General features: G+C 34.2%; 1 protein-coding gene across 1 annotated transcript in view; it reads right to left on the bottom strand.

Annotated features, from left to right (window-relative positions):
- The window catches only part of SNTG1 (syntrophin gamma 1), a 1,083,450-nt gene that overhangs the window by 116,352 nt on the left and 940,783 nt on the right, over positions 1 to 26,315 (bottom strand). The window contains exons 14-15 of the mRNA XM_072604568.1: positions 17,888 to 18,004; positions 12,555 to 12,626 (exon numbers count right to left, since the gene is read on the bottom strand). Of these exons, the coding sequence (XP_072460669.1) occupies positions 12,555 to 12,626; positions 17,888 to 18,004 (189 nt within the window). The remainder of the gene's footprint in view (positions 1 to 12,554; positions 12,627 to 17,887; positions 18,005 to 26,315) is intronic.

Below are 26,315 nucleotides of genomic sequence, written 5' to 3'. Positions count from 1 at the left end.
CTTTTCAGTGCTCTAAGGCAGCAACTCTAAGACCATACATGGGAGAGGAGCCAATCTGTATTAATATGGGGAGTTTCTTCACTAAAGTATTCTCTATACTGATGAAAACACGTTTCTTCCCCCAATGCAACAACCCCTTTGGGAGTTGTGTGATGCAGCGGATACAATGCTGGTCCTGGAATCAGGAACACCTAAATCCAAATCCAGCCTCATGTACTTAATGGTTGTGGGATTAATTATTGTGGGATAGTCACCTCCCTCAGTATCAGTATCCTCAACTATAAAATGAGGATAATAGCACCTACCCCAGCACAGTTGTTGTGAGGATAAAATGACATAATATTTGCAATATTTCTATCATGGGTATTTATCCCTTTCCAAATTAAAGAGCAACTATATATATTTGGTAAGGAAAGAATAAAATTGATAATATATATATATACATATATATATACATATATATGTATTTGTGTATAGAAATAAATGTATTCATTGAAAATAAAATATTTAGTCTTTGGGAAATGAGGTGGAGGTTACATGAAGTAAGTGGTAATATAGGGACAGGCAAAATTCTTATCATAGCACTGAAGAAATACTTAAACATAATTCATTATTGGCATAATATAATATAATTGAATTTTATAGTAATGTTTTTATGGAATTGAGCGATTAAATCCAAAGTAATTGAGGCATTTTACTTGCCTTTATTTTACATCTTGTTTAGTGGAGGTTTGTTTTCCTGACTCTTTTTAGCCTCTGCACCACCATGGGGGAATAGATTATCTGAGAACAATCCCCAAAAGGTAATAGAAGGAACAAGTCAGAGGAAGTGACAAGCATAATTTATTGACTTATTGGCCTTACTGTTTCATTATGTGGTTTTATTTATAGTACTTTTGTTTGTTGTACAGACAAAACATTTTGCAAGAAACTAGTTGTTGGTATGAGCACAAAGAAAAAAAATGCCAAATTGAATAACCTTAATTTGAAATAAAGGACATTGACAGGTGTATATAATGAGGCAGAGTTAAGGTGGTAGAGCAAAGGCAGGGACTCATTGGAGCTCTCCCCCAAACCCTTCCAAATACCTTAAAATAATGACTGAATGAATTCTAGAATGGCAGAACCCACAAAAAGATGGAATGAAACAATTTTCCAGCTGAAGAAAGGAAGGTGCACCAAGGTGAGAGAGGAGATAGGAGAGAAGAGGACAGTTCTGAGCAGGCTGTGCCAGCTCAGACCCAGTCCTGGCAAACTAGGAGCAGGCCTCAGGGTGACTGAATCACTGACAGCAGTGGCAGTTTCTAGACCTCTCAGCCCACATATGGTAAGGGTATTGGACAATGGGTCAAAAGGAGATTTACAGGGGTTCCTTTGCTAGCACAAGAGGTTCAATTCTGTTTTGTTGCCAGTACCTGGATCTAGGTTGTACTAGCACAGCATGTGACCACAGCAGAACAGAGACTCTGGTCACTTTTCTAGGATTGAAAAGAGTGCTTGTGGTCATTTACAAACCAGTGCACAGCAGAGGGAGTAGTAAACACATCTCTCCCAACATCATACTAGCTTAGAAAAGACAAAAACTTACAAGTCCCCAGACATACCTTTGAAAACAATTACACAAAAAATCTAAAGCTCAGGGCAGTGCCCTCTCTATTTGGGAAATGGAGGCCCACCATTAAAAGTCAAGCAATAGGCTGGAAAATGAGCAAATGACAGAAAAAATCATGACTATACAAATTTACTCTGGTGACAAGGAAAATCAAACACACCCTCAGAAAAAATAAAACGAAGTATACATTCTTACATCTAAAGCCTCAAAGAAAAATCTGAAAAGTTGAAAAGAGAAATGAGAACGATGCAAGAAAATCATGAAAAAAGAGTCATTTTGTTAAAGAAGGCACAAACACATAAAATACTGAAGAAAATAATACTAAAAAAACAGAATAGGTCAAATAGTAAAAGAGGCACAAAAATTTAATGAAGTAAAGAATACTTTGAAAGACAGAATTGACTAAGTGGAAAAATGATATATAAAAAATTCACTTCAGAAAATTCCTTAAAGAGTCAAATTGGCCAATTGGAAAAGGAGTTACAAGAATTCACTCAAGAAATTAGCTCCTTAAAAGTTAGAATTGGGCGAGTGGAAGCTAATAACTTTATGAGACATCAAGAAGCAATCAAACAAAATCAAATGCATAAAAAAAGAAGAAAATGTGAATGCCATTAGCTAAACAAGTAACCTAGAAGGTAGATCCAGGAAAGAGAATTTCAGAATTACTGGACTTCCTGAAAGTCCTGATCAGGACAAGAGCTTAAACATTATCTTTCAAGAAGTTATTAAGGAAAACTGCCTTGGTATTCTAGAGCTAAAGAAGAAAATAGAAAGAATTTACTGATCAACTCCTGAAAGGGATCCCCAGATGAAAACTCTCAGGAATATTATAGCCAAATTCCACAACTTCCAGGTAATGAGAAAATATGGCAAGCAGCCAGAAAGAATCATTTCAAATATCAGGAAGTCATAGTCAGGATAACACAAGGTAGCTTCTACATTGAAGAATCAGGCAGCTTGGAATACAATATTCTACAGGGCAGATGAATGATGATTGCACGCATGAATCACCTACCTATCAGAACTGAATATAATCCTTCAGGTAGAAAAATAAACATTCAATGAATTAGGGGACTTTCAAGCAATCTTTGATGAAAAGACCAGAACTGATTAGAAAATTTGACTTTCAAAGACAAGATACAAAATAAGTACAAAAAAGGTAAAAAGGAAAGTGATATCATAAGGGACTTGGTAAGGCTAAACTGTTTATAATACTGCATGGGAAAATGATATATATAACTCCTAAAAACTTTCTGACTATTAGGGCAATTAGAAGAAGTATATGCAGACATAAAACATAGGTGTAAGTTGAACATGATGGTATGATTATTTAAAAAAAAATAAAATCAAGGGAAAGAGGAATGCCTTGGGATAAGGGGAAAGGAAGTGGTAGAATGGGGTAAATTATCTGGCACGAAGAGGCCTGAAAGAGATTTTACAGTGCAGGTGAAACTATAGGAAGTGAGGAGGAGAGCATATGAACCACACTCTCATCAGAAATGGCTCAAAGAGGGAATAATATATACATTCAGTCATTCAGTTGGGTGGAGAAATCTATCTTTTCACAGAGGAAAGTAGAAAGGGAAGGGGATGGGGAGACTGGTAGAAAGGTGAACAGTTTAGGGGATATAAATTTAATGGCAAGTAAAATTAGGATCTTTTGTTGTTTTTGTTTTAGTATAACCAAGTGCCTGATTGAATCTTGTTTTATCAATCAAGAGTCTTTACTAGGAGTAAAGTACAGAAACAAAAGTTTCTTTAACTAGAAATAGTATATGTATTTGTACTGTTAATGTGATTAAAGATTTTCTCCACCTATTAATGGGCTTGCCCATTAAGGGAGAGTTTGATTAGGGAAGATTTGTAGGAACACCTGGAGCTTTTGTTAATGAGGCACTGGTTCTCAAGAGTTGGGATGCCCCTTGGCTCTAAAAAAGGTATGAATACTCTGAGGGTGAGGTTTTACCTTGGAGGCTTAGTTTTTGCAAGAAGTTTGAATGCCAGATGAGGACTCTGAGAAGCCACTAAGGAGCCCCCAATTTTGAGAACCCAGTTATTGTGCTTCCCTCTCTAGTATGGTCAGACAGTTGTACCTGTCTCTTGAATTATGGTCAGGCCAAGGAAGCCAGGTCTGTTGATTACTTTTAGGCTTACTGACTGAAAGTGTTTGTTTGGCCAGATGAGGTGTCTGGGAAGCCACCAAAGGAGCTCCCTGGCTTTGAGAACCCAGATGTTGTGCTTCCCTCTCTGGTAACTATGGTCAAATGGTAGGGTCCAATTGTCTGTTGAATTCAGGCAGAGGAAGTCATGTCTGTCGATCTTTTGACTTCTCTGTATTTTCTTTGAAATTCAAGGGGTGGACTCACTGAATTAACTGAATGATGTATGTACTTGGTTAAAGGGTGATACATGTACTTGATTAAAGTGGTTGTTAACCCCTTGAAAATTGCTTTCCTTTTATGAACGTAGATGTAAGAACCTGTGCTACCAACCCCTGTTGCTATTTTGGTGTGCTTACTGATAAAATAGACTTCAGAAAAACATTTTTTGAGAATGGGCAGAGTAAAAGGAGAAAGGAAGTATAAACAGGGGAGAATAGGATAAAGGGAAATACATAGTTGGTAATCTTTACTATGAAAAAAATTGCAGTAAGTTTCTCTGATAAAGACATCATTTCTCAAACATAGAAAATAGAATCAAATTTATAGAAATAAGAACTATTGCTTTATTGATATCAAAGGATATGAACAGGCAGTTTTCAGACAGAATAATCAAAGCTATATATAATTATAAAAATTCTCTAAATCAATATTAATGAGAGAAATGCAAATTAAAACAACTTTGAGCTACCACCTCCCACCTGTCAGATTGGCTACTAGGAAACAAAAGAAAAATAACAAATGTTGGAGGAAATGTAGGAAAATTAAAACAGTAATGCACTATTGGTGAAGTTGTATACAAATTCAACCAATCTAGAAAGCAATTTGGAACTATGTTTAAACCATGCATACCCTTTGACCAAGCAATAAAACTATCAAGTCTGTATTTCACGGAAATAAAAAACAAAAATGAAAGGGACTTATGTGTACAAAAACATTTATAGCATCTCTTTCAGTGGTGGCAAAGAATCAGAAGTTGAGGGAATAGCTGAACAAGTTTTGTATGATTGTGATGGAATATTATTGTACTTTAAGAAGAGATGAGCAGGAATCTCTCAGGGAAATATGAAAAAATTTACATGAACTGACACAATGTGAAATCAGCAGAACCAGTACAGAGTAACAGCAATATTGTATGATGACCTACTATGAATAACTTAGGTATTCTCAGCAATACAATGATATAAGAAAATTCTTTAAAACTTATGTTGAAAAAATGATGTCCATCTCTAGAGAAAGAACGGGTAGAGCCTAAATGGAGGTAAAAGATACTGTTTCTTTATTTTCCTTGTTTTTGTTCTACCATGTTTTCTTTAACAAAATGACTTACATGGAAATGTGCTTTGTATGACTATACATATATACCCTCTGTCAAATTGCTTGCCTTCTCATTAAGGGAGGGATGGAAAAGAGTGAAATAATTTGGGACTCAAAATTTGAAGATTAAAAAAAAGAATAAAGTGAATATCAACTAAAAATATACTGTCTTAAATATATCTTTATGTAATATTGGCATAACATATCCAAAAAATGAAACACTCACACAAAATAACTGAACTGAATTAAATAAGCTAAGGATAAGAAAATAAGTTCTCATGGCTTGGAAAAGAAGAGAACAAAAACAAAAACCTTGACTGAACAAAAAGAAATTTCTAATAGTACCTAAATCATGAAAAATATAATGGAAATAACAGTCCTATTGGATAAGATTTTAATATCAGTTACACAGGACATATGGTGGCACGACTCCAGGAAGCCGCCAACTTAGTTTTTTTTTTTTTTTTACACCCTTCTATTGTGACCTGTTGCACAATAGAGCACGTAGTGCTCTATGCCTCAACAGTGGGCATACAAATGGTGGGACATGTAAAGATTTTGTTATTCAAAATGTGCAAATGCAGTGTATCCTCAATAAATCCTACTGACAGCATAAACAGCAGTGGGGAGTTAGAGAGCAGATCATGTATTAGAAGACAACATAGTGGCAGAAGTTTTGTTTCCTACTCAGTGCTGCCTCCGGTAGCATTTGGACAGACCATGTGATGCATTATTAACCCCACTTCCCTCAAATGCTAAAAGACCTAGAGGAAAGATTCTAGGACTCTTTTCAGACAATCTATGCAAGGCTAAAGGAAAATGTCACAGCATAGAAGAACAGTTAGATGACTAGCTTTTCATGAACACGTACAAGTCCTTTCTTTCATCCAGACCAGCTATGTGATGCTAAGCAAGCCTTTTAATCTCTCGTTGTTGGAGAAAACTCTTTAAGACTACAAATTATAGTTCTAAATTCTAGACCTTCATTGATAGAAGTTTCCAAAAATCAATGGAATTATACGTCTTAGGAGAAAATAGACATGAATTATAATGCACAAGAAGGCTGAGATGAACCTGTGAAATGAATTTATTGTTGTTATTCTGTTGTTTCAGTCATGTCCAATTCTTTGTGATCCCACTTGGCATTTACCTGGACAAAGATACTGAAGTGATTTACCATTTCCTTCTCTAGTTTATTTTACAGATAAAGAAAATGAGGAAAACATGGTTAAATGACTTGGTCAGGGTCATACAGCTGCTAAGTGTCTGAGGGCAAATTGGAACTCTGGTCTTTCAGACTCCCCACCTAGCACTCTATCCTCTGTGCCAGCTAGCTTCCCTGTGAAGTAAACACCCACAGTGCTAACAATAGAGATCAATTTTGGCATTAAAATATTCAGGTTGTCAGAGTTGTATAAATATCTGTTAAGAACCACTCATTAAGATGCTCTCAAAAATTTCCTATTGTTTACTTTGATTCTTTCGGATAAACACTTTGAGACAAAGGAGGAAATATCTAGTCTCAATGAGCTATAAATGCTTAATTTGTCCCTTTGCTTGTTTCTTAATGTGCTTAGCAGGATAAGTAATTCTAAGTGCAAATAGCTTGAAAATTACATATTACCTATTTTAAAGAAAAAAAAATGAAAGCACTGTCAACTGTAGTTCTATAGGAGTAGTGACTCCTGAAAGACAATAAGTCCACAAAGAATATTCTTATAGGAACTAAATGAATGGTATTGAGGACTGACTCCTTGAGAATGAACACCTATCCTCCCTTGAGAATCCAAGTTAAAAAAAAAGAAAAAAAAATGTCTTTTTTGAAGATCAACTTATATCAAATCTCTGTTCTCATGTATTTTTGAAGTATTAAAAAGAATCAGCTGTCATTGACAGGGAAGTGATTTTAAATGGTTCATTGGTTTTGTTGAATATAATAAGATAATTGCAATATAATAGGCATGTTTCACATCGATACATTTAGTATTCAAATTTAAATTGTTTTAACATTCAAAGATGATGGCAGAAAGAAGTATTATAGTGGAAAAAGCACTAAATTTAGAGGCATGAGACTTACGTTTAAATATTAGTTTTTTATTAGGTGGTTGGATTACTAGCATGTCACTTAACATCTTTGAGACTGTTAACACATCCTTTAACACACACATACATATGTATGTATATATGTATATGCATGTATATGAATATAAATGTATGTGTGTATGTGTATATATATGCATATATATATATATACATATATATAATGGGGATAATAATAGTACTTACCTCCTTGAGTTGTGAAGATAAAATGAAATAAGGCAGTGCCTGGCACATAGTGAGTGGTGTGTGTGTGTGTGTGTGTGTGTGTGTGTGTGTGTGTGTACATACATATATATGTGTACCTGTACATATACACATATATTTGTACATATATATACATATATACACACATATATATGAACACATATATATGTATGTGTGTGTATATATATATACATACATACATGATTGGAAAAAAATGTGAACAACAATGGACCTACCCAATTTTCTGGGAGAATAAGTTACAGAGAAGGTGTAAACCAGTGTCAGAAGAGGTAGATTCTTATCTGAGAATTCCCTATACCAAAGAAATCATAGGCCCTGACCCTATCCTTATTTCTATCAGGATTTTAGCTTCTATTTTCTAAATCACATTATACTGCATATTTTTTGCCATTTTTTGCAATTTCAAAAAATTTATAAAATTGTTTTTGCCAATGATTCCTAATCATCTCTGATAACTTAAGTTTGATGGAAAGGAATCTAACAAAGTGATTTTCCTCTTGATAAATGAATAAATATTTGGTTATTATTTGATTTGTTCGATTTTTTTAAAGGATCTAATAAAAGAATTTGTTTTTTGAAGTTTGGATTCAAAGGGTCACAGTTCATGTGGCCTGAAGGCCGCAGGTCCCCTCCCCCTGTCAAACTGAATTCCAAGTTGTTAATATATCTCAGTTCATGTGTCCTAATCTGCTTTGTACTTGAATCAACATCTCTTTTGAAATATCATTAACAAGGCAAGATTCACATTAAGTTTATATCTCTAATAGGAGGGAACCTCATTTCTCCCTGGGTAGCCCATTCTATTTTTAAATATTCCTAATTATGAAGATGTTTTCTTATAAATGCTAGTCAATTGCTTTGTAGTCAGGACTGAATACTCATTGTTTTATATCTCCAGTTTTACACTGATTTGACTGAGTACCTTGTAGGTATGGCCATACTTTGGAGCACTTCACAGATACACATAGATGAAATGCCATCCATTTGAAAAAAAAATCATTAAATTAGTCACATTGTCAAATCTCTTGCAACACTGTCCTAAACCGTAGTCATTTGGAAACAGTGTGCACATAGTACAGAATGACTATAATCCAAAAAGATAAAAAAAGAAAAGAAAAGATCCATGGAATTCAAAATATTTATAACAACTGTTTTGTGGTGGTAAAAAACTGGAAACTATGTGGGTGCCCGACAGTTGCAGAATGGTTGGATAAATTATTATTTATAAAAGTAAGGGAATAAGATAGCACCATAAGAAATGAGAAAAGGGATGGATTCAGAGAAAGCTTACAGGATTTGTATGCTATAGAGTGAACTGAGTAGAATCAGGAAATATTTGTACAATAACATTATAAAGAAAAGAACCTTAAAAAACTGAAGATCTCTGATTAATACAATGAACAACCATAATTCCAGAGGACTTTTATGGTCCATGATACTCACTTGAGGACAATGAAAAGATTGATTCAAGACACATAATAGAACATACATGTTTTAATGTGGACATGTGGGAGTTTGTTTTGCTTGACTGTGAACATTTATTATACAGGTTTCATTTTTTTAATTGAGGGGGTGAGAGGGAAAGAAAATCAATACTTGTTAATTGAAAAAGAAAATGAAATAAAAAAGAGACACCACATGCAATCACATTGACTATCTTTTGCCCAAACTTAAATTTTTGTCACTGAAAATCCAAACTCTCATTTTTATTATATGTTCCTTTTTAACTAATAGAACTAAACATGGACAACTTTGTAGGACATGACATTTCAAAATAAAAGTTGATTCATCATATGATTGAAGGTGCTTTATCATGCATAAGAAAATGACATCTGGTTTGGAAATCAGAAGAAGGAAAAAGTGGACTTCTTTGAATGAAAAAAATGGAACACAAGGATTCCCCTTGGGAGTAGATATTAATATTTGAATAAATGAGGTACTTGATATTAAAATACATCTGCAGGGAAAGCAAAGTTTTACTATAGAACAAAATGAAAAGCTGTTGGGGTCAAAGAGCAATACAATCTTATAAAATGGTGTAAACTGACAGAACCAGCCCCCCCACATCTCACACCCCTCCCCCAACCCCCTGCAGATGCCATTTTCCATGGGCATGTGAATGGAAATGAATTTACAGGAGAAAAAATTCCAAACTGCACTTATATAGGATGAGAAGTTTAAGATAACCATTTATGATACCATAAAGGAGTTGAGGAGTCATGCTGAAATATTCCTTGTAGATATTGATTTAATTTACTGCTACAACCTTCAAATCAAAAATAAAATTTTGCCATTATATGGAAATATAATGGGAAAACATATGTACAACTCATTTTCCTGCTCTTTTTAAAAATCGTATGTCCATCACAAGAGTTATATATCAAATGTAGTTCTGTTGTGATCACCACCCTTTAAGATAGCTATAATAGGGATGATAGAGGTCCAAAGAAAAACCACAAGCATGATCAAGAGAGTGAACACTGAACATACAAAGACACCCTGACCTTTGAATCTGGACAGGTAACAACTAAGAAAGGGTATAATCAAAATCACCTACAGTTTGGAAATATGAGTACATACTCATCCAGCAAATACTAGAACACTAGATAGAATTAGGAAATTTTTTGAAGATTAAAAGTTCTCTGATTTTAGGGTTGAAGAAAGCAAGCGTTACTTTAGACACTGGGCATTAAACTTCTGGAACTCATTACTCCAAGTTTGAAAATATAAATAGTTTCAAAGCAAAGTCATGGAACTATGAAAGTGCTTATGGCACATAATGCTCAATGAAGGGATGCTAAACCTATCCAGGAGGAGCTGTCCATCTTTTTTATCATTGACATGGATAGGTAAATTATTTTCCGGTGACCACTTTCAGAAATGGGATATTAAATCATAAAATTCTTAGCCAATATAACAATATAAAAAGCTGAGAGAACAAAGCAAAGCAAACAAACAAAAAAGATAACTGATTTATCTTAGTTTTGTTGGAGAAAAAATAGTTTAAAAGTTGTAAATTTGTGAAATGAATTAAAAGCCTTAAAGATAAAGTTTTATTAACTCTAAAATGGATACATTGTTTCAAGTTTTAAACTGTTTTACAGCATTTATCCTTACAGATTCACAATTTCATATATTCAGAAATTTGTGGAAACCATTTGGGTTTAGTTATTTTACTTAACTTACTTAACTTCTGTATATATATATATATATATATATATATATACAGAAACACATACACATATATACATATATATGTGTATATATATATATGCATGTGTGTATGTGTGTATGTGTACACACATACACACACACGCATATATATGTACTTCATTTAATGTAGGTCTTCATAATAACTACAGTATTCTCCATAAATAGTGTTTATGGAATAAATATTTAGCTTAACCGTAAGTTATGTTGTACAAAACTTATTATATTTTTGAGGCAGCTAGGTGGTATAATGGGTGGAGTGATAGACTGGAATCAGGAAGACCAGAGTTGAAACCTGCCTGAAATACTTCCTAGTTATTTGAACCTGGACAAATCACTTTACCCACCTCAACCACAGTTTTTTCATCTGTAAAATGGGGACAATAAGAGTATGTAATTCACAAATGATTGTGAGAAAAGGTTTTGCAAAGCTTAAGGCACTATAAAAATGTTAAGTATTAGCATTATCATTCTATTTGGATAAAAGTTAATTTTCATATTATTTTGTTAGAAAATACGTTTATGAAAAATATGTTACAGTACTTTCAAATGGGTTCTTTCTGCTGTCTCAAACCAAGGCAATGCTATAGATAAGAAGATAAAGAACCCTTTGTTTCATAGTATTTGTCCAAACTTTTAATTCTCTTTTAATTCTGCCCCCCACATTTGAAATACATTGCACTAAGTGCGATTTTTCAACAATTTTGGATCATTTAGTTCTTGCCTATTGAAAGAAGCTGGTTTTTTGAACCTAAAGAGTTAAAACTACAGTGAATAGTTTGCTTAAAATTGACATTTTCAGGACAAAGGTCATTTATCTTCTATCAGAGTGAAATAAGGAATTGTATTAAGGTAGCAAAAAAAAGAAGAGAGAGCTTGGAATTAGGAAAAACTTGTATCCCAATTCCTGCACTGACATTTTTCTAGCTGTGTGACCATAGGCATTCATATAACTTCTTGAGATTCAATTTGCTCACCTGTAAAATGAAGCAATAATACTCTCAATAGGTATATCACATAGTTGTTATGAGGAAATTAACTTAAAATGTGAATGAATATAACATAAAATTTTGGTAGAATTAGAAAAATATGAATTGATAATTAATTTAAACAAAATATTTCAAACTCTTTTTAGCACCTTGTAAATGCTTGCTGATTGTTTATTTGGTTTTAAATTGTTTTAAAAATTACATACTTATTAGCTTGGATTGATACTTAAAGGTACTTGGTTAAAGTAGGGGAAAACAGTTATCCTAATCCAATTTTATGTGTCTACTATACATCCCACACTATTCTAGTTGTTGATGATACAGACAAAAATGAAACAACCAATGCCTTCAAAAGATTATATTCTGTTGTTGAGCTTCAATATATAATGCTACTAGAGGCTGGAAGATGCGTGTCTGTATAACTGGTTGGAAAATGGGGAATTTTGACATTTAGGACATTCTGCTTGCCTCTGTTCATTTTTCAATGTATATTTCTTTCTGCTTTGGTAGATTCTACCTTCACAGCATCTCATATACACATTTCCTTCTCACCATTTATAGAGTTTGCACACTAGTGAACTGAAGGCTCTTAATCCCTCTCACCTAGACTACTGTAGCCTTCCAATGGTCTTCTTGCCTCCAGTTTCTCCTCACTCCAACAACAACAAAACTGGCAGTTTATGGTCCAAATTTCTTTTCAGGAGCTTTCTGCAACCTAAATCCACTATAAATAGTTCAATAAATTCTGTTCTGGCCCATCAATTATTATAATAAAATATAGAGTTGGGAATGCCCATTCAGCAGTCATTTCTCTTGAGGTCAAGTTCATTTTGTCTTATTTATGTTCCATCTATAACGCTTAAGAAAATCTTGGCACTTAATACATACACATACTACTAACATTTTTTAAAAAACAAATCTTACATTTATTTTTCATACCTTGAAGATTTTAAACATAATCTCATAGACTGAGAATGTTTTTTCTGCTCGTGTCCAGTCCCAAGTGGTTACCTTAAAAAAATGAGAAAATTACATGGTAGTATCATAATTGTTAGAAATATAATTCATTTTTAATTCCTCTAATCTCTTCAGAAATCACAAAATGTCTACTCATAGAGACTTTCACGAATAAATTTTGTCTTGCCTTTCTGCAAATGTACTTACAGAAATCAGTATATTGAAATCTTCATTTTTTTAATGACTACTTTTTCCTTCCCCTTTCTTATTTCCACACCTTCAAAAAATCCTCTATTGTTTACCATTTGCAAAAGGCCCAATGTGTCTGCATATTTCATTTTATTCTTTGATTTTTTGAAAAAAAATATTTTTGTTTATTTTGTTAAATATTTCTCAGTTACATGTAAAAATTAAAAATCGTTAAAAAATTAGTTCCAAATCTCTCCCTCCCTTTAAGTCTCTTCCACTTTCCCTTGAGAAGGCAGGCAATTTGATATTGGTTATGCATATGAAGTCATGTTGAAAAAAATTTTTAAAAATCCACACAGGAACTAATAAAAATAAAGAAATTAAAACAACAAATACAACAAAAGGTATATCTCAATGTGCATTCAGAATTTATCAGTACTTCCTCCCTGGACATGGATAGAGGTTTTCATCATGGGTCCTTTGGAATTGTCTTGGATCATTGTCTTAATCATAGTAAATAAGTCTTTCAACACACAGTTGATCATCTGTACAATATTGTTGTTACTGTGTACAATGTTCTTCTAGTTCAGCTCACTTCACATCGGTTCATATAAGTCTTCTAAGAATTTTTCTGAAAACATACTGTTCATCATTTTTTATAGCTTGATAGGAATCTATCACAACTATATACCACAATTTGTTTGGTCATTTCCCAATTAATGGACATATCTTTGAATTCCAATTTCCAATTCTTTGCCACCATAAAAAATAACTGCTATAAATATTTCCCCCTTTTCTATGATCTGTTTGTGATACAGACCTGGTCGTAGTATTTCTGGGTCATAGGGTCAATTCTATAGCCTTTTGGTTATAGTTTCAAATTGTTCTCCAGAATGCTTTGACCAATTCACAACTACACCAATGGTGCATTAGTGTCCCAATTTTCCAACATTCCCTAGAGCACTTGCCATTTTTATTTTCTGTCAGGTTAGCATAATGTTAAGAGAATCTGAAGATATTCCCTGTCCCTTTATAGGCCCATGTGACCCGCTTTGAGTTTTGGTTCAGCCCACAGCTTGAATCATGTGCAGCTTGAGTCACATGGCATGGTGGGAGGAGTTTGCTGAAAGGGCACAGCAGGAAGGGTGGAGCAGGAAGAGAGAGTTTGGCAGAGCTGGGTGAGATCAAGGTAGAGCTTAAGCAGGGCAGCCAACATGAGTGAGACTGGAAGAATTTTGCCTAGGGGAGAATTTTGTGGGGAAGACTAAAGGAGGGAACATTTGGGATATCAATGTTCCCTAGATTCATTATATATATATAAATTTCTTTGTTACCATGGTGGATTTGTCTGTCTGTTATCTGAATAAATATCTTGGTTGTATCTTTGAGGAAGAAAGTTATTTGTATTTTATGAATTTACCCTGGAAACACACAGGCATATTCATAGTGACTGCTATTGTTATCTCATTAGTGTTACAAATGATGATGAGGAGGGAATGGCAAACTATAAAACCTCTACTTGGAGACAGCAAGGTTCTAGGGAAAGAAATGGGTGAGAGATTTTCACCCCTTATCCCAAAGGATTTTGTGTCCCATTCATTGAGAGGGGGAATATGGGGTGCTTGTTCTCAAGCACTCACCCTAAGATGCTGTTTCATGTATTTATTTTATGTTATCCCTCTTATATTTGTTGTATAGTTATGCTGATACCTGTTACCCCTAAACTATTAATGGACCTATTAATGGACACAAAAGATCTTAGGGCCAAATGTAATGATAAGGGAATTTGAAGACCTCCCTGCCCCTTAATAGGCCCGTGTGAGCTGCTTTGAGTTTTGGACCAACTCATAGCTTGAGCCAATTGGAAATTCTGTCACATGGCATGATGGGAGGAGCTTGCTGAAGGAGTGTAGCAGGAAGGGTGGAGTAAGAAGAGAGAGTGAGGCGGAACTGGGAGAAAGCAAGGAAGAGCTGAAGCAGAGCAGTTAGCATGAGTGAGAGCAGGAAGAATTTTCCTAGGGGAGCTTGTCTGTGGGGAGGCCTAAAGGAGGGAAGGCTTGGGGATATTGGTTCTCCCTGCATTGGTGATGTGTATAAATTTCTTTGTTATATTGTAAATTTGGCTTTCTGGTATCTGAATAAATATCTTGGTTTTGTCATTGAGGAAGAAAGTTATTTATAGTTAGCAAATTTACCCTGGATATATGCATGGATATTCATAGCAGCTGCTATGGATATTCCACTGGCACTACAGTTACATACCAATTTGATAGGTATGAGGTAGTATCTCAGTGTTGTTTCAATGTGCATTTCTCTATCAGGAGTGATTCAGGACATTTCTTCTGCATATTTTAAATGCATATTTGGAAGATTAAATTTTCTAAGTACTTCAGCAATATAGATGATGATGTTTCACAGATCTTATATGAATTTTTAGTTTTCTTTCTTTGGTTCCCTCCCTCCTTCTCTCTTTCCTTTTTTCTCCCTTTCTCTCACCTTCCTTTGTTCTTTCCTCCTTTCCCTGGTAAACAAAGCAAGGAGTTATAGAGGAGTTTATCATGAAGCAAACAAACACAGAGCTTTCTCTACTTTAAAAAAAAACAGCAAAGCAAGACAATTTCTGTCAAGGCCTCAAAAATATTTAATTCATGAAAATCAATAGTTTTTTTTGTCACTGTGGCATCATTAGTAAATTAATAATTTGAAAATGATTTTCTCATATAAAAAAATGCTTTACATCTTATATGACAAAATTTGAGTAGTCTGGGGATTGGTCAAGGGGTCTAAATTCATTTTCTATTCCATTTTTGAGGACTTCGAGAAAGCTATTGCTGTTAGAGCCAACTCAGATTCTATTACTGGAAGGGTCTAGCTTATAATTTCCCTTTCAAATAGTATTGTGATGGTGGTTGGGTTTCTAGGACAGCCCCTAGGATGATTTAACTCATAATTGACCTAAACAATGGTATTATACATATAATACTATAGTAGCTAACCATCATGTATGGATATCAAATGCTTTTTAAGTTCTAGCTTGGGTATAACAATCCTGTCTTCATGAAGGATGCATGTTCCAACTTTATAACAGCAGATTCAAGTCTCTCCTAACCCCTCAACAGCAGAATCATGAAAAAGAAAGTGGGGGTGAATATCTCTAGGGCCTATGCCAGGAGATGGCTGACCATTTGGCCCTTTCAAGTCTAATGGATGCCCTATGCCCTCAGGAATCAAGTGACCAGGGTAGTGGATTTTGCTGACGCTGAGATGCCTCTTGTTAGGCAGGATATACTGTCTGTGGTAGAAATGCTTTGTTGGGTTAACTAATAACAACAGATGTACTTCAAATGCAAATTAAATTGTCTGATATTTTCAATTTGCCAGACAAGAATATACTTTAACTGGCTACGGAAAATAATTAATATTCAAAATAAGTTCTATTGCATAATGCAAATAGGCAAGTTATTTTCTGGCTGACTGACCAGTGATTTTTAAGCTTTGATCTATACTATTTCTATGGAAATTTATCCATTAAAATAAAATACTTGTTTTCCTATTCTCTTTTTAAAATATATTTCTTATTCTACCTTTTTCTTATTGCCTGAGTTTTGTATTCTCAATCTAATTTAGTAAATCCCCTCAAAATTCTTCTCTGGCACAAATTATTTGTAAATGTGCTGATTAATCAGAAACCAAGCTAATAAAATCATTGCAAACAATTCCTTTGGTCCTCCCTCCATGTACTCTTCTATCTAATGCTCAGGTACAACATTAATATATGATCTTGTTCTAGTAGCTTCTCATCAGGCAATTTTTATGGTCTGTTGGTGACCATAACCAAATTCTGGGGTGACAAATTGGTCATTTTCATTGTTTCTAAGGTATGCAATGTGAGAAATGGTTGTTTAAGATTTTTAAAAGAGTTACCAAATTTAAGAAAAAAAAAATCAGGACAGTTCAATCTTCTGGTGAAAGCTCTTTAGGGCAGACTTTTGAACTCCTTATTTAAATTATTTTCTTTATATTTAGTAAATTTTTCTTTTTAAAATTATTTATTTTATTTTTTATTTATGTAATAAAACAAGCATTTTCATAACAAAATATAATAAAAAAGATGATTAAACATGAAATTGCAAATCCATTATGTGCAACTTGCTATTCATTTTGGATATATAATAGAGTTATTATATAAATTTCTTTTCCTTTTTTCCCTCCCCCACAGCAGTCTTTCTCTCTCTCTGTCTCTCTCTCTCTCTGTCTCTCTCTCTCTCTCTCTCTCTCTCTGTCTTTCTCTTTCTCTCTCTCTTTTTCTCTCTCATTCATATATATATAATATATATATATCCTTTTCTTCTTTTTCTTATACTTTTCCTCTTTCCTTCCTTCCCCTTCCCTTTTGTGTCTTCTTTCCTTCTTTCACAGAATTATAGAATTTAAAAAAATTCCAGAAGGTTAGAAGATGCCTAGTCCAAACCATGCATGAAAAGAATCACTATTTTAACATACCCAGCATGTGATTGTCCACCCTCTGATTGAAAACCAACAAGGACACTTCTCTGAGTAGCCCATTATGCTTTTGGACAGCTCTGTTAGAAAGCTTTTTTCCAACATCAAGTGTATAGTTACCTCTTTGCAACTTTCATCGATTTCATTGTTCTTGGTTCTCGGCTCTGGAGCTAAAGAGCAGAAGTTCAATTGTTCATCCATGGGATGAGCCTTCAGATAATTCATGAGAGCTATTTTTTTCTGAGTCTTCTGTTCTCCAGGCTAAGCATGGCCAGTTCACTCAGTTGTTCTTTATATACTTCTTTCTTTCTCCTCTGGATCTATGATTTCATTATTTTAGGAAGATCCTAAAGCCTCCTGGAATTCCACCAATGGAGCATGGCAACTCTTCTCTAAATTACGGTCTTGGATAATTACCTGAAACACTGAGATGAAGTGACTTACTGATGCCTGCACACCTAGGATGTCTCAAAAGCAGGACAGACATCTAGATCTACCCTTTCTTAGGCTACAGTACACTACATCTGCACCTAATAATACAAACAAATTGAATACAGGATCTATTTCTGTATATTAGGCAGAAAAAAACTAGTAAAAATAAAAATGTGAGAAAATGTACTTACTGGAGGTGCGAGAAATTTATAAAGAGAAGAGCCTCTCAGTGCTAAAAACTTTGGTGTGTACTTCCGATCTTGAAGGGAATCTTGTTCTCGTTCTTCAGTCCAGCCCATGTAGACTATCTGACAGGAAAATTAATAATGTTGACTAATGTAATATGAGTTTATCTTCATTAGAGTATTTGTTATACAAATATTTTAAAGTATTACTATTTTTAAATTATTTTCACTAATCATTCTCAAAATTATAAAAAAAAAAACTACATGTTAAAAAAGATTTTTACTTTGAATGTGAGAAGTGTGGCCATAATAAAAACAAAAAAAATTTATAGGTGAATATTTTCAGACATTTTTAGACCCAGGAACAGACTGGTTTGGAAGTTTCTATAAGGACAATAAAATAAATAAAATGAAGTCCCATTACATATGTTCCCTTTCCCTGAGGTTTCTGTATTCCCTTTGTATCTTTCTCATTGGAAGCCGATGGCCCCCCTTATCTCAGTCTAGACATGAGATATTCACATATATAATGATTTTCCTTATTCAAGATGGGAAAATGTTACACTATTTACTCCTCTTAAACTTAGGAAGAAATAGGGATTAGTTTTGAGATTAACTTCCTTAGTTAAAGTGAACTTGTAGGGGAGGAAACTCCTTCTATCTTTGGCATCTTCTCTTCAACTTAACAGTCTTAGAGATTGCCTAGAGAACTGAAAATTAACTTACTTGCCCAGAGTCAAAGAGCCAGTATGGAACAGAGGTGAAACTTAAACCTGGGTTGTCCTGACTTCAAGGCCAGATACCTACGTACTGTATAACATGCTCCTTATATACTGATATTGATATATTTATAGCAATTAAGTTACTGAAAATAAATGACTCTCTTTTTTTCCCTCTCTATGTGACAACTATGGATTGTTTGTATAAATTCTTCCTAAACCTGAAAATGATGTAATCATGTCAGTTATGATTTGTAGCATGTAAATTCCTTGACGGCAGGAACTGTATTTGTAATTTTGCCCTTTTCCATGATCACACTGACTAGCCTGGTGCATACTAATATGTTTGTTAATTTATTATTATTATTATTATTATTAATTATTAACAATGTCACCCAGAAGCCAGCACATTCTAACCATCCATTCTATCAATTAACAAGTATTTATTGAGGTGACCAGTTCTATGCTGCATAAGAGGTAGATTGAACAGAGTGCTCTACAAATCCCATGGAAAGATGTTCATGTAGATTATTGATCCATGGGCTAAAAGGGTCATGCCACCACTCTGATAAAAGAAATGAAAATTGGGTATTCTGTGATGCTTCCATATTCAGGGGCATTCTTAGCCAAAATGTGCCTCCCTTCAAGTAGCTTGCAATTCAGAGAGAGAAATTCAATTCTGTCCTCCAACCCAGTTCCAGGCTCACTATGCTAAGCTGGAAAAATCTTGAAGTGACTTTTGAGGGAGACAGGCAATGATGAACAAAGATAAAGCATGAAGAACAGGGGAAGAGTCAAGATGGCAGAGTGAGAATTAGCACTTGTGCCTTAATTCCTTCACATCTTTCCCTAAAAAAATTGATACAGTACCAGACCAAAATATGAAGAGGAAAGTCAGAAAATGTCACAATGAGTCACATTTTTTCAGCCCAGGACAGCTAAAAGACAGAAAAAGAGACCTGTAAATACATATGTGGGGACTAGCAAAGAGAGTAAAACCAAGTGAGTGATGCTTGGCAGCTTTCTCATTCATTTCTCAGCTCTGGGTCATAATTGCAGGGTGGGAAAATGGGCATAGTATTGAGGGAGCGGGGAACAAATTACAGAAAAAAAGTAGTTATGTGACTTTGAGCCCAAGAGAAGTATGAGGATTCACTTTAGACCTACACATAAGCCTGTAGTGCAATAAACAAGGGCAAGAGGAGAAAAGCAAGGCAGAGATAGCAGTTCAGTCATTTTGAACCTACAGAACCTTTCTGCAGGGTAACTGTGACTAAATTTAACAGCAGTTTATAAAAACGGGAATATACTTAAGTCAACAAACAAAAAATAGGTCAAGAATTTTCGGAGTAGGAAGGCAGTAAATAGACCTCTCCCCTTCTCACTTTGGAAGTATGAAAAAACCTAGTGGCCCCTAGACTGAGAAATGAAAGCAGCAGAAGGATATAAAAGATAGGGCAAAAGCTCAGGCCAGGCATCTCCTCAACTTCCAAAGTGAGCAGAGGCGAATAAATGTCAAAGTCAAGAAGTATACGAGAAACATAAATAAACAAACAAAAAAGAACCTGACCATAAAAACTACTATGGTTAAAGGAAAGCTCAAGCCAAACAAGTATATGACTATGATCTGAGAATATTTACAAGCAAAGCCTCAAAGAAAAATTCGGGTTGTACAAAAGACCAACAAAATTCTTGGAAGATAGAAAATAGAGATAAGAAAGTAGAGACAAAAGAGCAAATATGTGTGTGTGTGTGCATGAGTGTGTATGTATATATGTATGTATGCATGTATGTATGTATGTATATAAATCAGATAAAAGCAGTAGCACATAAATTGAGAAAAGAACAAAGAGCTAATGCCAGAAAATTATGAAAAGAGAATAGTGTGGTAAAAAAGATACAAACAACACCAAAGAAAATAAATCCTGAACAATTAGAATCATCTAAATAGAAACTAATGACTCCATGATTCATCAAGAAACAATAAAACAAAATCAAAAGATTGAAAAAAAAAGAAGACACCATGAATTATCTCAAAGGATCTGGAAACAGAACAAGGAAATTTTAGAATCATTTGACCACCTAAAAATCATGAATCAAATAAAGAGGCTAGACATCATATTTCAAGGAATTATAAAGGAAAACTTGCCAGATATCTTAGAACCAGAAGCTGAAGTACAAATAAAAAACTGAAAGAAGTTACCAGTCACCTCTTCAAAGAAATCTCAAAATGAAAACTCCTAGGAATATTATAACCAAAATCCAGAACACCTACATAAATGAGAAAATGTTGCAAAGAACCAGAATGAAATAACTCAATTACAGATACTACTGTAAGAGAGCAAAGGATTTGTAATATGCTATTCCAAAAGGCAAAAAAATATAGGATTACAACTAATAACTTGTCCAGCAAAATGGATTATAATCCAACAGGAGAAAATGGATGTTTAATGAAAGAGAACTTTCAAACTTCCTGATAACAAGACTGGAGCTAAATAGAAAATTTAACATTTGAACACAAGACTCAAGAGAAGTATAAAAAAATAAACATAAGTGAGAAATCATTAAGAACTAAACAAGTTTAAACTATTCTATTCCCTATATAGGAAGGTGATATATGTAATTCCTCTGAATTTTGTCATGACTAAGTTGGTTAGAGGGAGTCTACTTGGACAAAGGACATAGGTCTGATTATACTATTTTGGAATGATCTCAATAAAAGAATGGAAGAGTGAGAAAGAGGGATGCACTGAAAAAAATGGGGAACAGAGATGAAGGATGGTAAAAAAATTATCTCAAATAATGGGTCATGAAAAGAGGAGTTTATAAAAAAAATACAACACTGGAGCTACTGCAAAGTTTTAAGATACCATTTGGTTAGGCAAGGTTACTTGGTGATGAGTCCTATCAATGGAAAAAAAAAATAAAGCAGTCAGTTATTGAATGTGAGAAGTAGGACCTGGGTATGTTGTCAATGAAGTGGAGAGTATTGATTGAATTGAGTGAAATGGAATGGGGTGAGACACCCAAGAAAATAACAGACAAGATTACTATATACAGGGTGGGAATAAAAAGATAGGCAGTGAAAATGAAACAGTTTATGTAAATATAGGTCCTTGGAATTAATTCCACATTGAGCATTGGATGAGTGTGTTATATGACCATGCTTGGACAGACAACTGCTTCCTGCAGACCTGGGGGAAAAATTACCAGCACTGGATGCTTCACTAGTCCTCTAGGAATGATATCAGTTCTGAAGACTATGATATAAATAACTGATTGTGAAGGTTTTTTAGAGTTCCTTGTATCAGCATAAAGAAGGCATATAATGCCTAATTCCTCCTAACATAATAGGAGCTTAACATATGTTTGTTAAATGAAAGAGAATGACAAGAGAGAAGTCAGTGAATATAGTTTGATGCCAGCATAATTAGCAGCGAGATATTGATTCAAATTTGTTTGTACCAGGGCAAAGTCATAAGGAGAAAATGGGGTGAGGGTTCTAACACATGGGCGGACTGTCTCCATGGTGATTTTTTAGTCTATTTCATGTGTGCATTTTGAATCTGTAATTAAATCACAAGCTCCTTGAGGGTATCTGCTCCACTTTGCCTAGTATCAGCTCCCTGTTGGCATGTTGTTTGGATAGGGGAACATTAGAGAATTTGAGAGAATCTCACATAGGCTTAACTAAATTGAATGCAGTTTTGCATGAAGTTTGGGAAATGCTCTAAAACGAATGGCAATAAAATATGGTTTGAAAGATCAACACTGTTCAAAATGGAGGGAAATGGTAGGTTATTCCACATTTTTAAAAAATCTAAGTCAAATATAGACCCTACCCATTACTATGTCCTCTCCAAAAAAAGAAAGTAAAGAAGAAAAAATGGTTTCTTTATGCTTGCTGCAACTGTGCCAAATGGCAGTTGTTATTTTTCAATATAGTAAAAGATTTCAATAATCACAAGATGCTTATATAGACAGAAAGTACTTTTTAGGAAATCATTTCATAAGAGAAGTTTCAACTATTGAATTTTGAATAAAAAATCACAACATTGAAAATAGAAAAAAAATATGGAATACTGAAATGCAGGAGAAATAGAAGTTGAATTTGACAAGTAGGTTATCAGGATATTTCAGTAACTATCCATAGTATTTTCAGACTTTTTAGTTTGACTGGCACATGATTATTGTTCCTGGGAGATTGTCTACTCTGACAAAAATTTTTTTTTTTCTGAATCATAACTCACTTTCGCTAACAAACCTTTATTAATCACGTGCTACTGGTATGTATAGTCCATAATTTGTACTGTTACTGTAGCTCATCTAACCTTTTAAAGTGCCAATGATATATAAAAATAATTTTATAGAAGTAAGACTGAGTTACAGGCCAAATACTTCTGTGGGATTAGATCCATTTATCACTTATTGTATAGCAACAATAACAATAACAAAAAAGCCATTATGTAATCTTTCACTGGGGAGAGTTGCTTGTCATGCACTCTAGCCCTTTCTGATATGTTGAAAGGCAAAGAGTTTTTCTTGAAGCATAACCTCTTGCAGTCTCTTAGCTTGCCTGTTAAAAGCTCAGTTATTTTCCTTTTTGTAACTTTTGTGAGAAGTCTTATTATATAGTAAGTCTATCAATCATATAACATCCACCTTTCACCCAAGATCACCAAATATTACCAAGGATTAACCACCTATGAGACCATTGATGAGTTCAGAATTAGTTTGACTGTAAACTCATATAATTATAAATTGGAATCTTACTACACCCAATATCTTCACGGACAGGTAAAACCAATCAAATAAACAAAACTTTACTGTTAAACTATATCATAAGAGAGACTTTATATATTTCAAGTCAAAAAGTATGTCATAAGAACATATTTTCTGCCAGGCACTGCACTAAGTTTTGGGATTATAAAAGAGACTGAAAGCTCTTGCTCTCAAGGAACTCAAAATCTAATATAGAAGACAACATTTAAACAAGATCTATCTTTAAACCAGACACATACATATGCACATACATACATACATACAAATACACACATATGTATATATCAGACATATACATATATAGTTAAACACAATATGTATGTAAAGAACACATGCGTATGTAATGCATACAAATACTGTATTTATATACATGCATATACTAACATTTTTGGATTCAGATTTTTGGTATTGTCCTTCATTCTCAAAGAGGCTCAAAATGACATCACTATGCCAGAGTCAAGTTTCAGTGTGCCCAACTGTGACTGATCAGACCAACATGAGCTTGGAATGCCCTTCCACACAAATATTCCTTGTGAACATTTGGAGTGGTTTCTCTAAATTTGCACATCTCCTGTTTCTTTTGAGATGCTTCATTTCTGCTTTACTGATTGAGTACAGCAGTTTCTCTAATGAGGCCATGTTGTGCTTAGGGGTCCTGTTCCAGTGTCTCCCAATTAGTTCCAAAGGTCTTAAGTGAGACCTTGAAAATGCAAGGGCATGTTGCTTCTTCTGATCACCATGTGAGTGCTTGCCCTGTGTGAGTTGTTCATAAAATAGTCTTTTTTTAGCAAAATATATGCTTTGCATTCAAACATTGAGGCCAGCCCATTGGAGTTGTCATCTCTGAAGTAGAGTTTGAATGCTTGGTAGCTTAAGTTGAGAAAAGATCTCAGTGTCTGGTATCTTATCTTGCCAGATAATCTTCAGAATCTTCCTAAGATTTTTAGCTTGATGTTTTCAGTTATGTTTTCAACATTTGTATACATAATTGAAGATAATCAACAGTTGGATATGGCATTAGTATTAAGGACTGAGAAAAAACTTCTTGCAGAAAGTAGGATTTTTAGCTTGTATATGAAAGAAGCCAGGGAAGTAAGGAGGTGACAATGAAGAGAGAAAACAATTAAGCCTCAAATCATATTGTTGCTAAAGATGCACTGCACTCCATAAATGAGAAGTTCACCCCCAGCCTACACACATGAAAACTCATCATAAGCCAAGGAAGACTACTGAGGGCATTTGTATTCTACATTCTCCACGTGGCCTTTCCTGACTCTCTCAGTTTTTAGTGCTCTCCTCATATTACTTTTTACACATTTTGCATTTCCTTCTGTCTTTCTGTTGCTTCCTCCAGAAGAGTATAATGCCTCTGAGGGCAAAATCTATTTAATTTTTGCTTTTACTTGCACAGTGCATAGTGCTATGCCAATATCATAGCAGATGATTTAAAAATGCTTGCTTAATTGAATAGACTTTTGGAATCTATGTCATATTCTTCTCTAAAACTAACATATTAACTATGTGTTAGAATTCATTTTTACTTTCAATGGCAGTATGGTAATGCCCCATAGGCATTCTTTTCAGGGGGCATTTGCAGGTAAATATAGAATGAGCAGAAGGCTCTGAAATTAGTCCCTTGAATCTAGGACACCAAGTCTTATCATCCCTTTATTTTCCTTTAATAATCCAATAAAATATATTGCTTCATTTTACATCATTTGCACACTCATTGAAGACATTCATATCATTTCATATTTTCATATTTTTGGGTGTTCCAAATAATCTCTAAGCTCTTCAAGGGCACAAACTATACCTCTTCCATTTTTTCTCCCCTCCAACTGCAAAGAACTTTAGTACGGTGACTCAGTGTGTACTTTTAACATATCACAGAGAATACAACAATGACTAATAAGCATGATCCTGCAATTCAGAAAAAAGAACAAAGGAATTTTGATAGGAACGCTCCTTACCATATAGTAAACATGTACACATGCATGTTTTGGAAGAGTAATATATTAATACACTACCTATAAGAAGAAAGCTCAAGTTAGCACTGCCTTAGGATAATAGAATTAGAGTCTGAAGAGATGAAAAAATCATCTCCACTATCTTATCATTTTGCACACGAAAGAACTGAGACCCAGAGAAGTTAATTGATTAGTGTAATATCAGACAGATAGAAACCAAAAGAGCTATGGTTACCAACTCCAAATCCAGATCTCTCTCCATTGCATCAAACTGCTTTGGCTAAATTAATTTGTGTGAGTGTATGCAAGTGTGTGTGTGTATGTGTGTGTGTGTGTGTGTGTGTGTGTGTGTGTAGTGTGCTCTTCTGTATACACGCATGTATGTATGTGTATACAAACACATACACAAAATAGATTTTGAACAATAGAGGATACTTTAAAAATATATATTCCTTGGGCTTTCATACTTATATGTAGTAATTCATTTGTGCTTTTATTTTATACGTCTTTATCTATTTCACATGGCTTTGTATGCTGTCTATACCTATAATTATATCATATGTTACTGCAGGGTAGGGACTTTTTCTTCTGGTTTTAAATCTCTCCCACTGTGAAAAGCACAGTGGAGTCTCAATAAATATTGATTAGCTTTGTGTTGCTATGCCACCTGATATGAGAAAGAGTGGGAGGCAAGAGAGATAAACAGCATTTATCCCACTAGTGTCATTCTTGACTATTGTTGAAATTCCTAACATTTTAAGAATTGTCATTCCAGATCAAAACTATGATCCATCTAGCCCAGTATTCAGGCTCTGGCATTGAAATCGAGGCATTTTATGTGAAAGCATTGTTCTTCACAGCCCCAGTGTTAAATACAGACTCACAAACTATCCCTTGCTTCCCTTGATGAACAATTATGAATGCATCATTCATGATATATTCAAAAGATTATAGAAAATATTCATA

The sequence above is a fragment of the Notamacropus eugenii genome, chromosome 4, assembly GCF_028372415.1.
Source record: "Notamacropus eugenii isolate mMacEug1 chromosome 4, mMacEug1.pri_v2, whole genome shotgun sequence".
Taxonomy (NCBI): Eukaryota; Metazoa; Chordata; class Mammalia; order Diprotodontia; family Macropodidae; genus Notamacropus; species Notamacropus eugenii.
This window is presented reverse-complemented; position numbering and strand designations above follow the sequence as displayed.